The sequence below is a fragment of the Fopius arisanus genome, unplaced genomic scaffold (genome assembly GCF_000806365.1).
Source record: "Fopius arisanus strain USDA-PBARC FA_bdor unplaced genomic scaffold, ASM80636v1 scaffold00011, whole genome shotgun sequence".
Classification (NCBI taxonomy): Eukaryota; Metazoa; Arthropoda; class Insecta; order Hymenoptera; family Braconidae; genus Fopius; species Fopius arisanus.
In genome coordinates, this window is record NW_011887750.1 from 734871 (window position 1) to 751166 (window position 16296).

At 39.0% G+C, this 16296-nt stretch overlaps 4 protein-coding genes across 5 annotated transcripts; 3 read left to right on the forward strand and 1 right to left on the reverse strand.

The window, feature by feature from the left end:
- The first annotated feature begins 300 nt into the window (after positions 1–300).
- On the forward strand, positions 301–7810 carry Gld (Glucose dehydrogenase). Its single transcript, XM_011298616.1, has 7 exons — positions 301–389; positions 3806–3976; positions 4533–4776; positions 5177–5435; positions 5547–5807; positions 5932–6162; positions 6780–7810. The coding sequence occupies exons 2-7, from the start codon at positions 3807–3809 to the stop codon at positions 7421–7423; spliced, it is 1809 nt and encodes a 602-aa protein (XP_011296918.1). The 5' UTR covers positions 301–389; position 3806; the 3' UTR covers positions 7424–7810.
- A 124-nt stretch (positions 7811–7934) lies between these two features.
- Positions 7935–9218, forward strand: LOC105262817 (uncharacterized). Its single transcript, XM_011298620.1, has 6 exons — positions 7935–8143; positions 8255–8386; positions 8530–8565; positions 8735–8843; positions 8910–8971; positions 9128–9218. Exons 1-6 carry the CDS (start codon positions 8081–8083, stop codon positions 9191–9193), a joined length of 468 nt encoding a protein of 155 aa, XP_011296922.1. The 5' UTR covers positions 7935–8080; the 3' UTR covers positions 9194–9218.
- A 3-nt stretch (positions 9219–9221) lies between these two features.
- On the reverse strand, positions 9222–16229 carry LOC105262816 (zinc metalloproteinase nas-13-like). Of its 2 annotated transcripts, XM_011298619.1 has the most exons (5): positions 16044–16229; positions 10965–11261; positions 10248–10553; positions 10019–10152; positions 9222–9396 (listed from the first exon to the last, which is right to left on the reverse strand). In XM_011298619.1, exons 2-5 carry the CDS (start codon positions 11161–11163, stop codon positions 9247–9249), a joined length of 789 nt encoding a protein of 262 aa, XP_011296921.1. In that variant the 5' UTR covers positions 11164–11261; positions 16044–16229; the 3' UTR covers positions 9222–9246. The 2 variants fall into 2 exon arrangements, with proteins under 2 accessions (XP_011296921.1, XP_011296920.1); XM_011298618.1 differs by lacking the exon at positions 16044–16229 and having other exon boundaries at positions 10965–12428.
- LOC105262815 (uncharacterized) lies at positions 13226–14697 on the forward strand. Its single transcript, XM_011298617.1, has 3 exons — positions 13226–13425; positions 13508–13591; positions 13697–14697. The coding sequence occupies exons 1-3, from the start codon at positions 13354–13356 to the stop codon at positions 13895–13897; spliced, it is 357 nt and encodes a 118-aa protein (XP_011296919.1). The 5' UTR covers positions 13226–13353; the 3' UTR covers positions 13898–14697.
- Positions 16230–16296: the final 67 nt, after the last annotated feature.

The following is a 16296-nucleotide window of genomic DNA, read 5'->3' on the forward strand; positions in this document are numbered from 1 at the left end:
AGCAAGTGCTGTTCCTGGAGTTTTTCTAATCACTGGTTCCTCCCCAAATCCTGAATGGCGAACTCCTGGTGCTTCTACCCGGAGGAAAAATGATTTCCGTCAAGTCCGTGTACTGGGGATTTGATAAATCCTTCATTTTATCGTCTCTGATTGTTTACCATTAAATTTGAATGGGAGATGTAATTATTTTTCTGAGTGTACAGCGACGGGATCCTGGGCTGAGGAAGTGGAGGTGGTGGAGCCCCTGTCGAATAATCCAACGGATAAGGAGAATGTTCACGCCAAGAGGATCTAGTTGGTTTCTGGCCGTGGGACCGCAAGAACCCCAACATCCACTCGTTTGCTCAGGCCATTGTTATTGTTTGTTCATAAAAGAAACAAGTCTCGAGGTGAGCGGCGTATATTTTATACTCTCAATATATTCCCACAAGTGATCTTCAATATTTCACTATTTCTTATTCCCAAATGAAAAAATTATTAATATTTCATCATCACAATATATTTCCACGAAATTCCCAGTGATCTTCAATATTTAACTATTTGCAATTCGCGAATTCAACAATTATTTATCGCGCACTGTCTTAGTGCTTTCATTATTAAATGCCGTGATGTAATTGAAACAATTTTTCGGGGTGGGTGGAAATAGTAATCTTAATAATCTTGAGATGAATTATTTTTTTCCTTGGAGTCAGCGATTTTCGCTTGAATCAAGTGAAAACTCATTTGAATCAGGAGAAAACTCATCTATTTTCGGTGTGCGCAGTACGGGATTAAGAAAAATATTAAAAACTCCAGTGAAATATCCGGAATATATTCATAATTATCTCGTTAACTAATTAATTAAGAATAAATAAGAGAATTAAATGCGTGGAGAAATGATAACACGAGAAAAATGGGTCGAGCTGAACTGAAAAAAGTTGAATAAAATTGCGCACTGGAAATTCACGAATAAATAATGTTTTAATTGCGGTGAATTTTTCCCGTTTCACTATCCCTTTAAAAAAAAAGTATGTAACGTTTTTTTTCAGCTTTTTTCGGTGCTTTTTTCGGTGCTTTTAAGCTATGCATATCATACTATGGATTGTGATTCCTCCAGAAAATGATGAAATTTGAGAAAAAATTCTTTTGAAAATAGATTACATGGAGAATATTCGTAAAAAATATTTTTTCAATAAATTTTCGGAATAATTGTCATTTCCCACTCGGCTGCTGATATCATCTGAATATTCACTGACCTGTATGATAATTGTCCAGGGTGATCTCTCCAGTTATTCTCATTGCATGTCAGGTATTTTTTTTAATCTCATGTACAATCACGGTACGAGACTGACATGAGGAGCGCATTGCACCCGTAAACTCAATTGCGCAAGAGCACATCAAAAAACTCTGTAAAGATATAGCGAGTGTTAATAATAATCGCACGATCGAATAAAAATACTGCACAACTCCCGATAATTCTTCATAATAAATCAATAACCCGAAGAGTGCACGTAATAACGAGGAGAAAGAAAAAATTGGAATGAAAATAAAAAAAAGAGTCATTAAATTGTAATGAAGGAATTTACATGGAAATACGTGTCAATTGAATCGTAATATGTGTATGGGCCAATTACCTGAGAGAATTGATATTTTAAATAATGAGTGGTATGAAAAACGCCGACTCATTAAACCTCAAATGTTTTGTGAAGGGAAATTGTAACCGGAAGTGAGGGAAAATGAATTTCACAATGATAATTGAAATTTCGAAATTAGATACGTTAAATGGAGATGAATATATTTATATCCATTGCTTGCTAGATCTTCACGGTTTCGATATTTCTAGAAAAACAACATTTCAACCAATCACTGACAACCTCAAGGGAATGAATGAAAGGAAGATAAAATACACGCGTTTCCTTCATTTACCCGGCAAAATTCTTCCGGGTATTCACTCTTACGACACTACATGGGGTACTAACGTGTGGGTAACGAATCTCCTTACAATTCACCACAATTACCCTCAGGATTATTTTTCTCACTGGCTCAAGTACGCAATGCCCCCCACACCATAATTACGTGGTTGTAATTATCGTTGCACGTCATTGTGGTACATTTTTGGAGATGAAAGTGAAGGTCAATCATAAATCAGTTTAATTGTTGCTATTTTTTTGGATTAAAGGAATGGTTTTATTTATGATTTGCAGACTGAAATGGTCGGACAATTTTATTTATTTTTTATATGGGGAAGTAAGTGGAATTGATTGTGATTAATTAATCGGAGGTTTGGGGAAATTCGGTGGTGAATGTTTATGGTGATTTTGAACTTGAAAATGTACAGGAGAAAATTTTTATTCAAGATGTTATCATGATGAATGATTGAGGACAGTTGTAACAGGAGAAAGATTGATGAACTGAGATATAGCGATCGTTCATAAGAACTTATTCCCATTGAGGATTACGGAAATTCGCGGTGGTGTACTGTTGTCGGTCAGTGAACGTAACGGTGTAATAGACGAGTGAACACCCGAGTGAACACCCGAATGAACACCCGAATGAACCGAGTGAACACCCGAAAGTCAAACCGATCCGGCGACTTGCGCCAACGGTTCAATCGATTCTCATCAATCCACCAATCAACAAACGAATTAATTAATTCTCACCCGTACCTCAACGAAAACATCGTAATTACCACTTTTCCGTTTAATGAAAATTTTATTCAGTTTAATTAATTTCAATTTAATTGAAAGTTCACAGAGGTGCGATTATAAAAGTGTAAAAATACTCTCAATGAAATGATAGAATAAAAACCTCTGACGCTCTTCGATAAATTGTTTTATTTATCTCCCGCTGGATTTTTGTTGTGAAAAAATCATTTTGATTTTCCAAATAAATTATTGGATTTGTATGAAAAAATTCAGCAGTCAGGGATTTTTCAATCCTACTGAGTAAATTCTCCTTGAAAAGCTGTTTGAACGAGTTTAAGATGCGACGACGGTAACTTCTTCTATTTTTTTTGCTCGTCGTAAACAACGCAAGAGTACCGGATCGCATAAAAATGTTGTTTCTTTCTACATTTCGCAGATTGTTAAATGTACGTACGAAATAAAGAGGAAGAAGTCGAGGCAATAAAGTAGAAAGCAATAACGCAAACGTGAACCGTATAATCGTGGCATTACATTGGTCTAGTGAACCCACTAGAACTGGCTTTATGAGCTGATGAAGAATGGGATTTAGGAAAATTAATTATGTGCTGTAATAAAAAAAAAACCGTAAAAGTGCATTAGATCCAAAAATCATTTCCGACCACTTCGATTTTATAAGTCCCCAAATAATCCATAATTCTTGCGAATAGAATTGAATTCCATAAATATCGAAAGTTATCTCAATTTTGGTAATGGTTATCAAATTATTCGAGAAATTTCAAACGGTTTTCAAAGATTAAATGCATACGAGTGAGAAAAAAAAAGTTTACGACGAGCGAAAGGGTCCGAGACTATACGAGTTGGAAAAGTTATTTCCGACCAAATGACGAACATAATTTCTCTCGAACTATCTGTAAACCGCGTTTGACGGACACAAAATGTTTGTAAAATGCAATACACTAAAGAATACTAAATATTCAGTCTCTAATTAAAATTTTAATCATACTGCGGCTCCACTGAAATATCCAGGAATTTCGCATATAATTTTTCCTTCAACTATCCCCACATAATTGACCAAAATCTATTTTGATGATTGCCCATGAAACTTCGAAAGAATTATCAATTCCACCTACAACAATTTTTTCTAATAAAAAATAAATAATAAATTACTTGATTATTTCTAGAATGAGTTGCCAGTGTCCGCTGACAACGGCGCCAGGTCCTACCCTAGCCTCGACCTGTGGTGGGCCTTCATTCATGCTCTTCATGGGCCTGTTGGAGGTATTCCTGCGGAGTCAATGTGATCTCGAAGATCCGTGCAACAGGCCCCAACCACCGGCTCAGATCAACTCCAGGTATCAACTAAACTCCAAGCCAATCAGCTGCTCCATAAATAAACTCTCAATGAGACATGCACAATAATATTAATGGGACTTGCACTCCACCACCTTATTCTCCATCAAATCTCATTTGACTTTGCTTAAATTCTCTCTCCTCAATCATCAATGCTAATTCAACATTGCGCAAAAGTACCCAATAGACCCTCAGGCTAAATCCGCTCAATACTACCGATTACCCTGGGGCTTTGTAATGTCGTAATTACAATCAAGAAATCAAGATAGTCCCACAGATTGGATTATGACTTTCACTTCGTGATTCACAAATATCATTGAGAAAAATAGATAATCTAGATTCGTAGATCGTTCATTGCATCTTTTATGCTGGAGGAGACAGAAGTTTATATAGGGTCACTGGAGAAATGAGAAACAGAGAATGAAATGATTCGATTTGAGATTTAATGATTGGTGTAATGAGGTGGGAATTTGTATGGAGCTGAAGTCCTGCGAGTATTTCAATTCCCAAACGATAATTTGTCTCAATCTCTTCAATTTCCGATTTCCACTTTTCCAGTTATGATTTTGTTGTCATCGGTGGAGGAAGTGGAGGTGCCACAGTGGCAGCCAGACTCTCAGAGGAGCCAAGTTTCTCTGTTTTACTGCTGGAAGCAGGAATGGATGAACCAACTGGAACCCAAATTCCCTCGTTCTTCTTCAACTTCTTGGGGACCGACCTGGACTGGCAGTACAACACCGAGCCAGAGGACGAGGCATGTCTCAATAAAGAGGACAGAAGGTGCTACTGGCCAAGAGGAAAGGTAAAAACAAAAATCTTCCACATGCAATCCACGAATAAATCCCCCAGTCTAAATCGCTACATTTTTCCTCCGACCTCTTCAATCCCAGAACACAACAAAAACCTTTTCAGAATTTATGATGTAGTACCCCGAGACTTTGACCAGAAGAATTGAAATCTGTTGACCTTTTTCCGATCAATATTGTATCCCCCGCAGTGTAACTCTCGCTCGTAAAAAAAGAACCATAAAAAGATCTCATAAAAAAATTCATCTTAAAATATCCGTATAAAAATATTACCAGCTCTCTGAAATTCCAATACCTGTATTCAAAAGGAACTTACTCCCACCTTTAGGATTTTATTATAAAGAGTAATTTATTATCAAAAAAAATATTATCATTTAGCTATCAATTTTCGTCTAGGTTCTTGGTGGAACAAGTGTAATGAATGGAATGACGTACATGAGGGGTTCCCGAAAAGACTACGACGATTGGGCTCGAATGGGTAATGCCGGCTGGTCTTACCAGGATGTACTCCCATATTTTTTACGCAGTGAGGATAATGTCCAGATCAATGACGTGGATTACGGTTATCATTCAACTGGAGGTCCACTGACTGTATCCCATTTTCCTTATCATCCACCTCTGAGTCGGGCTCTGGTCGACGCCGGTCGAGAGCTAGGTAATTCAACTGATCAAATTGCGATAGAATATCCATGAGTCATAATAAAGTAATTAAGTAATCGAGTAATTACGAGCCCTAATCCATTGACATTGGATTGTTCGATTACAGGATACAAAGCCGTGGATTTGAACGGAAGGTCTCACACTGGTTTCATGATCGCTCAGATGACGTCGAGGAATGGATCAAGACTATCGTCTTCCCGGGCATTCCTTCGTCCAGCTCGTAATCGTCGGAATCTCCACGTTATGCTCAATTCAACAGCGACAAGGATCCTGTTTGACCAGAACAAGCAGGCAGTTGCTGTTGAATTTCTACATGGGGATCAACTGCGTCGTGTCAATGTCCGGAAAGAGGTGGTCGTCAGTGGAGGTAATAAAATCCCTGAAATTTCAGCTGTAAAAAATCACGAGTATCGCAGAATGCCACTGAATCCTCAATCTATCCGAATGACACTAGATTTCCAAAGGGATTTATTCCACCGTTAAATTTTCAGGTGCCGTAAATTCCCCTCAAATTCTCTTGAACAGTGGTATCGGACCAAGAGATGAGCTCTCAGCTATCGGTGTTCCTACGGTTCAGCATTTGCCAGGGGTTGGAAAAAATCTTCACAATCACGTTTCTTATTCCCTGCCATTTACTATTAACGATACTGACACGTCACCCCTCAATTGGGCAACAGCGATGGAGTACTTATTGTTTAGAGATGGTCTAATGTCTGGAACTGGTGAGTACAGAGAAACGAAATAACTGAATTGTCGTATTTATAGGTATCTAAAAATGCAGGAGAGATATTTCGATGAAAATCTTCGCCCTTCGCTACTGAATTTAGTCTCACCCATTAATGTAACCATTTCCTCTCACTCTCCTCCATAAATACATCAACCCAGCCATCAACTCCCCTATCAAAACCCCAGATCCTTCAGCTCCCATTTTCCCGCTTCAATAGTGTGAGAATACCTCAGAGAAAGCGCATTGCACAATATCTCTATTCGTGACTGATGTGACTTGGTGATGCAATTTCTGTTTTATTCCGATTTCCACCCAATGAATTCCTCTATTGTAGATCGCAATGATTTTTCCAACCGCTGCATAATCATTTAAATTTCTCCTTATGCTTAAAACTACATTACAGTTCCCAGATATTTTCCTCCAAATAAATTAATAATTAGTAATACTTAACAGCTTAATTTTTAATATTAATTTGCAAAGTGAATCTATTAGGAGTTACTCTCCCATCGATAGATATTTTTTTCTGCTGTCGTGTCTATGGTCGTGCAATTCCAACTAATCTCACATCTTGACACCTACGCACTTGCTGAGAGCCGATTATTTTATTCCCAGGAATTTCCGAGGTGACTGCAATGATAAATACGAAGTACGCCAATCCCCAGGAGGATCACCCGGATATTCAATTGATCTTCGGTGGATACTTGGCAGACTGCTCTGAAACAGGAATGGTGGGGGAGAAGAAGGGAGGCAAAAGGCGTATTTACATAATCCCAACGCTCCTGCACCCCAAGAGTCGTGGGTATCTCCGATTGAGGGACAATAATCCATTATCGAAACCCCTCATCTACCCGAGGTATCTGACTCATCCAGACGACGTGGGTGGCGTCATCGAGGGCATTAAATTCGCTACAAGACTCGCACAAACGCGCACACTCTCAAAATACGCATTTGAACTCGATAAAACCCCAGTAAAAGGCTGTGAACACTTGAAATTTGGGTGTGACGCATACTGGGAGTGCGCTATCAAGCGCGATACTGCACCGGAGAATCATCAAGCTGGCTCTTGCAAGATGGGACCTGATAATGATCCCCTGGCGGTTGTCGATAATCAATTGAGGGTCCGGGGGGTTCGTGGGGTACGAGTCGCTGACACCAGCATTATGCCGAGGGTCACTTCGGGGAATACTAATGCACCGGCTATTATGATTGGAGAACGAGCCGCTGATTTCATCAAAAGATCGTGGGCTCGGTCCTGAGGGAGACACTCGCTTTTTAGACAATCAAATGCCAGGATTCGATTTTAAAAGTTAAATCCTATTAAATTTATATCATTATTTCACCTCGTGGTAACGAAATACTGCAGAGATTATTCTTTGGACTCATCTCGTGTCGTAAATTCATTGAAGATAATCGTGGAAATTCCAATGATTGCGATTAGATCGATCGATTCCGTCCAATTATGAAACAATGAATCTACCACTCATTGATTTACTGGTAGATCATCGGTGAAAGTGAGAGACTCTTTTACTGCCGTTAGAGATTATTAATCGATTGTACAAGTCCATGTATCAATAAGTTCGATGTTATGAAGTTGGAGGGAAAAGATACTAGGGGTAATAAAAAATTGATAACTCGTAAACATATTTGTTGTTGTTCAATGCCTTGATTTATCTACTCAATTGTGGATATTTAATCGATCGACATACGCAATTTCTAGGAAGTTGTCGGTTTATCATCGGCCACGCGCGTTAACACTTGAATTTCGTTTATCAGGCACTTGTGGGATTGCGCACGAGTCAGTCGTGCTTTACCCATTCGGGAGTAAAGATCAAGTATTAACGCAAAGTATCATTAATTTATTAAATAACTCTCTAATTTAAATACGTATATAATAAAAATTTAGTAATTAAACAATGGATAAACTAATAGGACGAATTGTACTCTGTGGGGCGATTCTGAATCTCAGCTCAGAGAGCGTAAGTACTTGGGAGAGAAGAGCAAATAAAGAAATAAAAAATCATCGAGAAGTGATTGATGTTGGATGGATAATCGATAAGCCTAGATCAACATTGGGGAATTAATTTCAGGCTATCCGAGAGGATATGGCGGTCGTTCGTATCTGCAATGCCAGCGACCCCATTGACGTACACATATTCAATGACTACATGATGCATCACAACTTTAATCACTTGGAGAATCAGGCCCAGCATGAACTCGCTGTAAGCATCATTGTGAAAGCCACACAATGACTGATCAATCATTGAAAATTAATCTCAATGCACAAGAATAAAGACATACCATAAATTCAAATTAGTTGTCACTGAGTTTTTGGGCTGATTGTCAATTAATTTTGTGATTGCAGTGTTTCTTGTTATGCATCTACAGTGAGCATCACTGGGTGAGTAATTATCATTATATTATCTAAATCCCGTTCCCAAAGAATTCGACAATAAAACTCAACAAAGCAGAATAGTCCATTATCGTATCAATGGTGTAGATAATGAAATTGTGTTTAAAATGGGAAAAATCCAGATATTCATTCATAAAACGAATGAAAAATTTTGCAGATGGACCGCCATGGAAGCTTCAGAGTGCACAATATTAGATCATGGATGCTCAGTGCTGAGCAATCTGAAATCGACACGGAAATTATTTTGGAGAGGTGTACAAAACCAGGTGAGCACATTATTCCAATCAGCTATTAAACGCTGCAATGAAATCTTATCGTATCGTATTATCCAGTATTATCGGATCCATGCAATCGAGCCCGTGAATTCACCGAGTGCTTCTGGTCTACTAATCAGGTAAATTATCCATCAATCTTTTTCAGTCGTTGGTTATCATCGAGTGATCCATTGATTCATGGGAATTCATGAAATAACATTTTATTCAGTCACACATAGAGGAAACACACAGATTTGGTTTGAGGTAGTAATTAGACTAATTTTTGTCATCACCAGGGAATGCCGAGACCCAGCTATCATCACGCACTTCATTCGATGATTCGAAAAGCAGATTTGGTATAGCCCAGGCTTTTGGTGCAGTTCTCCAGCTGTTCCAACGTCGGAATCGTCGATAATCAGTTGTAACTTCGTCGGCGTTTGCTGCACCTGTACATTCTCCGGATTTTCTGAATGTCTCGTCTGCTGAAGCCCTCACGTTGTCCGAGCATTATGCTAGTTCTTCCCTGGAAAACCTCGCCTATTAGATCCAGAAGGCCGTTTCCTTCCTAGGAAATCACAATCAAGTTGTTTTATCATCTTTATCATAAAATTATAGAATCACTGTTATCTCGAATATTCAACGATTAAATTGGTCTCCCGCAATCTTGTCGGAATTTTTTCTTCCGTCTCTTTCAATTGATTATTGGTATTTCAATGAGATATTATATATTTTTGTACGTAATGAGGAATTGTTGACGTGAAGTGTAACACAGAGCAATTTCATAGTAATTAAAGACGTAATCCGGGAGATAAGGAATTATCGTTGAATATTGTATTCGTCTTGACGATTTATTTCAGAAGAATATCTCAGGTTTTTTCTCGACATGACTTATCAAAATCTACAGACTGAATGAGACAAAATATCGTTTGTCACTCGGCCAAAAAGAACTTTTCCTGCGATTGTGAGTTTAGAGTCCGAGGCGAAACCGCGGAATGCAAACATAATCGCAATAATCGAAATATACTATTTCTGACGACTGTGTTTACATTCCTCAGCTTCGCCTCGAACTATGAATGAGCAATAGAAAAGGATGGGACTATGAAAAGCAATAGAATCATGAACGAATAATTGATAATTACAGAATATTGACGAATGATGGATTTTATAGAAAGTAAAAAAATACCAACCCTAGGAACGATCGTTGGTCGTCCATTAACTGAAAAAGCGTTTCCCGAGTAATGCATGACACTTCCATAATCGTAGCCAACTCCAAACCCATCAGTTGTGCCTTTGGACGCTTTATCAAAGTTCCCGGAGCGACCTAAATAACGATGATATCATTCAACATCTGTCTGATAGCGGATGATGGGTGGTGAAAATCACGTGGAAAAAATTGCACTGGTGTATAAAAATTACCTGGTATTATGTTGTGCCAGTTGATTGTCACAAATTGATCGCGCTCGAAGCGGCTCTGTTCATGAAGAAAACCCACCGCGTGCATCAGCTCGTGAATAATTGTCCCTTTCTTCGTCACACAACCTGGCACCTGGAGATTAACGTCCTGTCTACCACCTATTCTTCCAACACTGCTCCAACAACCGGTGTTTCCAGCTGTGATGCGAATGTAATCACTCTGTACACCCGCGTACGGAATGAAGCGAATGCACGTGCTTTCGTGGTAATCGTTCATTGCCTCCATTATCAGGGCCCTCTGATTTTTATCTAAAAATCGCAAAGTCAAGTCTCTTAAAGTGCCAACTCGCACAAAAATTCTGCATTCACTGATTTTCATAGATTTAAATTACATTCTCATGCTCATCCAAATTTACCCCACGTAATTACAGTCACGGATTCTCTATCAATAAAATAGTTGCTAGGTCATTGACATCGGACAGACAGAAAATGGTCTCTTCATCCGGCAGATTACTTCAGACGGATATCAAGCGGATCTTCACCTCCGTCATAAAACCCTACGCATAAATCCCCTGAGATTTTCTCCTGAGCTAATTCACTACTAGATCATTGAGCAATTGAGAGAATGTGAAGAATTAAGTAGTTTAATTTTCCAGTTGTACAACAGTGTCATAAATTGTTAACGATTGGCATAATTGAGGGCTCGATTAATTGACTCACTGAAATACGGGCTGATCATGTACGGAATAATTCCACTGGGCCATCGTGAAGTCTGAGCGATAAGTCCATTCCTGGAGTGTCCCAAGGGAAAAAGTATATCACCCTCTGCATACTCTCCCAACTCCTCAGGATTAATGCCCTGCTCCTCACTCCACTCCGCCACTTTGGCGCCAGTTTCATTGCTCGGTACACCGAACATCTTCTCCTCCAAGTGCCCCAGGTGTGTCAGAAGTTCATTAGAGCTGTCCACGTCGTTATCCTCCGCGTTTCGTCGCCAACCAAATGGCCAGGCATTTCCTGAACTCACCAGAATAATAACAAATAGTGAAAATTTCATCTTGGAGGTCTTGGAGATCACTGCAAAAATAAGTCAGTGTCTCTGGTATTTATACTCCGGTTAATCCACCTGATTAATACCTCGCGGAAGTGTCGGGGACTGATAGTGACACCGGAAACGCCCAATTTATCATCCAAAATGTGTGAATTCGACGGGGAGGCTGGCCTTTTTGACTCAAGGTCTGTCGGATTCTTGACATTGCTAAACCTGTGGTGACAATCGCCAATTCAGAGATAATAAAAATGCCGTTGACTTCAGATGTTATTGATATGGTAATCGGTCTCGTTGAGACGGATATATGACCATGGGTCCACCCACTCTTGAGTATCCTTTCATCATCCTTCAGTAGATTGAATATCCAGGGGGAATAAATAATGAAGGCCGTGGAATCCATATTTCCGGGGAGATTGTTACACCTCGCCACCGAAATTTTAATACTAGGCGGAGGTGATACACCGTAGACAACTAGAAATTCTTAGATTAAGGGGAAATAGATACTGAAATACGAAACGGTGGGAATTTTTTGGGGGAAATTATCTATTTGTCGGTTTATGGTTGTTTCCGGGTTTTTTATTATTTAAATTTGGGGGTGACTGAATTTCTAAATTTTCTTTTGTCGAGAAATTGTTTCTGGAGAAATTCCTTTGATGGAATTTGAATGTGGAGTTTTCCAGGAAACAATTCCTTGAATGTCTCGGAGTTTCGTGGACTAGTGGAGTTTAAGGTTTTGAAAGTTTGGGTGGCACTTTTGATTTTCAATAAACGTCTGGGCTTTCAACGCCTGCACTACTGGGGAAAATTTGAAATTCTAAACCGATTCCCCGAGATTTCAGGGTAAAGTGGTGGAGTGATTTCATCAAACACTATTCCCTCGTTTATAGTTTCTACGTGGAATAGTTGAGATGGATTTATAATCGCGATTGATTTTTGAGGAAAATTATAAATTTGGATGAGGAGTATTCTGTAGAATTCTCATTCGTCATTTCTAGGAAATGTACCGGATATTTCAGCCAGAAATTTATATCAAACATGTACATAATGTTTGCAGGAATCAATTTATGGACTCAATGATGTCATGTTTAAAAGGTTCTGAACAGAACTGAACACAGAATCACTTCCTGCGGAGATACAAAAGAAAATAAAAATACATCGTCTCCGGATTTTTTAAATTTATTTTATTGTTTCCTGTCTCCGAAGGGTTTATTACTCCATCAGTAGATAAAAGAAATCAATTTTCTGAAAAATGAATTATCCTCCCCAAAAATTCAGAGCAGACCCCCAGTGCCGCAGTAAAAATCTTTTCATTTAATCCTCACCGTGCGCACCACTTACAAGTGATAGAAGAAGTAATATATCTGAAATAAAAAAATTGAAGGGCTGAATAGATTCGATTTTAAACAGGATTAATCGTAACCCTGAGAATTCAGCATTAACTTCCAGAATTACCATGCAGAAAGACATAATCCTTGATCCGATATTCTCCCTCTGCTTCCAGAAAAAAGTGGGTCGAGCCATGAAATCAGAAACAATCCTCGAAATATTGCAGCCAGCGGTATCGTACACTCCATCAAGTGTAGGAAGGAGATATGTTATAAATGCATGACCTCGTTCTCCCCTTTTTTGCCTCCTTGCACTCTCCACCATCGATTTTCTTTTATACGCTTGGGGTCCATTGAGAGCATTCAGCCTCCGCAAACTTATCCATCCATCGTGTGAAACTGTTCCAGCACCAGCTATTCTCATCATTTTCCCTTTTTATAGCCTGCCCCATTAAAAAGATAATGCCTGCTCATTGACCATCAAGTGGTGAGGACAATGGGGTTGGAAAACAGTCGAGGTAATTGAAATTTGCCGCCTTGGGGCGCAACCTGACAGCAGCGACGCGCGCCGGTAGCACTGCGCATCAGCTGATCGTTTGAAAATAATGTCAGTTAGCAAACGACAGCCGACGCTTCTCTCCGGAGGGAAACCGGTCTGATCTCCTCAGATTATCAACCGGCTCTTGCTTCAATTATCTATTTCATTGGGTAATTGATATTTTTCAACGAATTCATGATATCTAGTATCACCAGCGATCCGAAGGAGCCAGCCATGGAGTCAGCTATCATGAACTTGGAGCAGAGTGTATGTATCCTTTTGGCATTTAACCTACTCTATTTAACATTTATTGGAGCACCGGGTTACTGACGTCAATGGGATTGTGCAGGTTCACAGGGCTAATGGGAAATTAGCGTCGATCACTTGGAAAATTGAGGCATTCGAGAAGGAATTCCCGGATCCGGACAATGAGGTATGTATTCTCCATCATAATTAAATTGATAAAATTAATTCTATTGACGTGGAGAAGAATATCCACCATCACCAACAAAATAAATAAAAAATATTATTGTTTCAGTTGTCAGTGCTCACGCTAATTCGATCAGTGGCTCAGGTGAAGGACGAGTACCAGAGCCTTCGCCAGGAGATTCTGGAAGTCCAGCAACTCCAGAAACAACTGACCGACTCCTTGAAAGCTCAGGTATCCCAAGTACAGGGTCACTTCAATGTCCTTCGAGATCGGATCGTGGGCCAGAAAAAATTGCCCCAACTAAAATGAAAATACTCCCAGTAGAAAACCCCGGGATGTTCGCGCCTTGTATTTATTTCCCTCAATTTCGAACCGTTTCGCCAATTTTTTTGAGAATTCTAGGAAATGGGAACCCTGATTAACTGAGATTATTTCGCAGGGTATATAAATATGTATATTTTTTAGAAATACTTTTAATTAATCTTTATAAAGTTAGTTAGCCGCCATTAAATCATTCATTTTGATAATTAACATGTGTTCATGTAACGTGCATGCTCGATCACTTAGTGAATGCATAATCAAAAAATCATAAATTTTGTCTAACGAGATCCATTAATTTATTAGATAACTCGAGATGAACTACGAATTAACAAGTACGATAATCAAATAACTCGATTTAACTCCCTGATAGAATCAAAACTAATAATATCTTGAAATTAAGAGAGTATTGAGATTGCAACGAGTAAAGACTAGAGTGCAAGAAGGAACAATTATAAAAATAAAAGTCCATGGACTAATTGGAGAGTACGAGGGGATTAAGTAAATTGGGACAGAGGAAGCTGACAATTGCCTTAAGAATCAGTACGAGATTTTAATCTCCAATTGTGTCAAGGAAACTGGAATATCATCATTCTTCCAAGCACATTCGCACATTAACGAACAAAAACTTCCTCCAGAAATATTTATACTAGCGATAAGAGACTAATGACCAAATATACGTGATCTATACTATTCTGTAGGCAAAGAATCTGTGCACAACTAGAATTTGTCTATTACATCTCTGTACACTTTACTGTTACTAGACAATAGCATTTAGTCGTCAAGGAAATGAGAAGAATGGTCTGAAACGCATTCTCATTGTGCTGAATTCATTAAGCGCTAATTGCCACCTTTGTTTATTCATTACGTTTGAGAATTAATTGCCGTTGATGATTACTGGTCAGAATTTTTTTATGGCTTCGTGTAAATATCGCATAATTATTTGTCCAAAATTTTGAACCTCCGCCTTTTCGTTTGGAAAGCTATTTATAATATTCTTTCCCATGTATTTTTTTTTGCAATGAGCAACGACACAGCTGCAGTGATGACTTTCTATTGATCTATTATCACATTCAATACATTTTACACTCTACATATGCACACACAATTGCTCAATTTTCCATTACACGTGAAAATCATTTTTACCTCTAAACTAATCGACAGAATCTGTATCTTTTTCGATATTTACTGTGTTCTAGAATAAACTGTTACCAGCATAATTTTTGTCTGGATAATTACTACAACAAGAAACTCAAGGAAACCTTTTTGCCGTGATAATTGTGACGTTTTCAGGTGGAAAATAGCGCATTCGTATTTAGATTTGCCTTTGCATACCGTCGAGCGTGAGTATAAAAATTTATCCACTGATTCACCGATTCTCACGATCTCGAGAGTCCAATGAATAACTTCCGTTTTCCTCTGGTGAATCGTCGCGTCATAAATCCATTAACCGCACCATTCCCTATGTATTTAATGACGATTTCTCACTTTTGCGGTTCATTTGAGGGGAAAACGAGCAGAACGGAAGCTGTCGTTTGCAATTCGAGTTCCTAGAAGAACAGATTCGGAGGTCTTGAGGTATAATATGAAAGTTAAATCCCTTCCAGGGTCTCGAATTTTTTTAATCATCAGAATGTCCAGAGTTTTTCATCTTTACGAACGATAATAACGATAAGGCGCGCGTTTCCAGGAATAAGGAAGTGACAACTCTCACTCCCCACGTAAATATTTTAGAATGTATAGTAAACGTGATCGATTTTCCAGAAAGGAGCTCGTGTACTACAATAAGACCGGTTATGCCTGTAGTCCCCGGTGGGGGGGATTAATACTTTTCAAGGTCCCACGCGAGCTGCACCAACGGTACCAAAATCCGGTGTAGATGATGTCGAGAGGTTGTAGACCTTCCTCTACAATCTCAGCTTTTTGCTGGGCTCGGGCTTTTGTCAGGCTTATGAATAAATTATAAATATTTTCATTGCTCCCTCACCGGAACTACTCTGCATCGTGTAATTTATTTGCCCTGCACTTGTAAAAAAAACCAACGGACGCCCAATATCTGACCCGGTGAAAGCCACTGTTGGGTCATCTGAATCGACCCATGACCTCTTTATGAATATTAATGAACTGAATACATTACCTGAACTGGGGAGAGCTCTCTCGCTGAATTTTTTAATATATTATACTCTCTGGTCAAGCGTTTTATTCCACTCCATGGTTTATTGAATTTTTATCCTGGGCTGATTGTTCCTTCTTCCTGTATGACCAATCGAAGTGGGAATTCAGTCGAATGGAAATTTGCGGCCTGCGGCGTCCACGAAAGCGAATCCCATCGGCGTTCATCACTGTCTCCAGTGCCTAGAAAACGGTGAAATTTCTTTCTGTCCACTAGA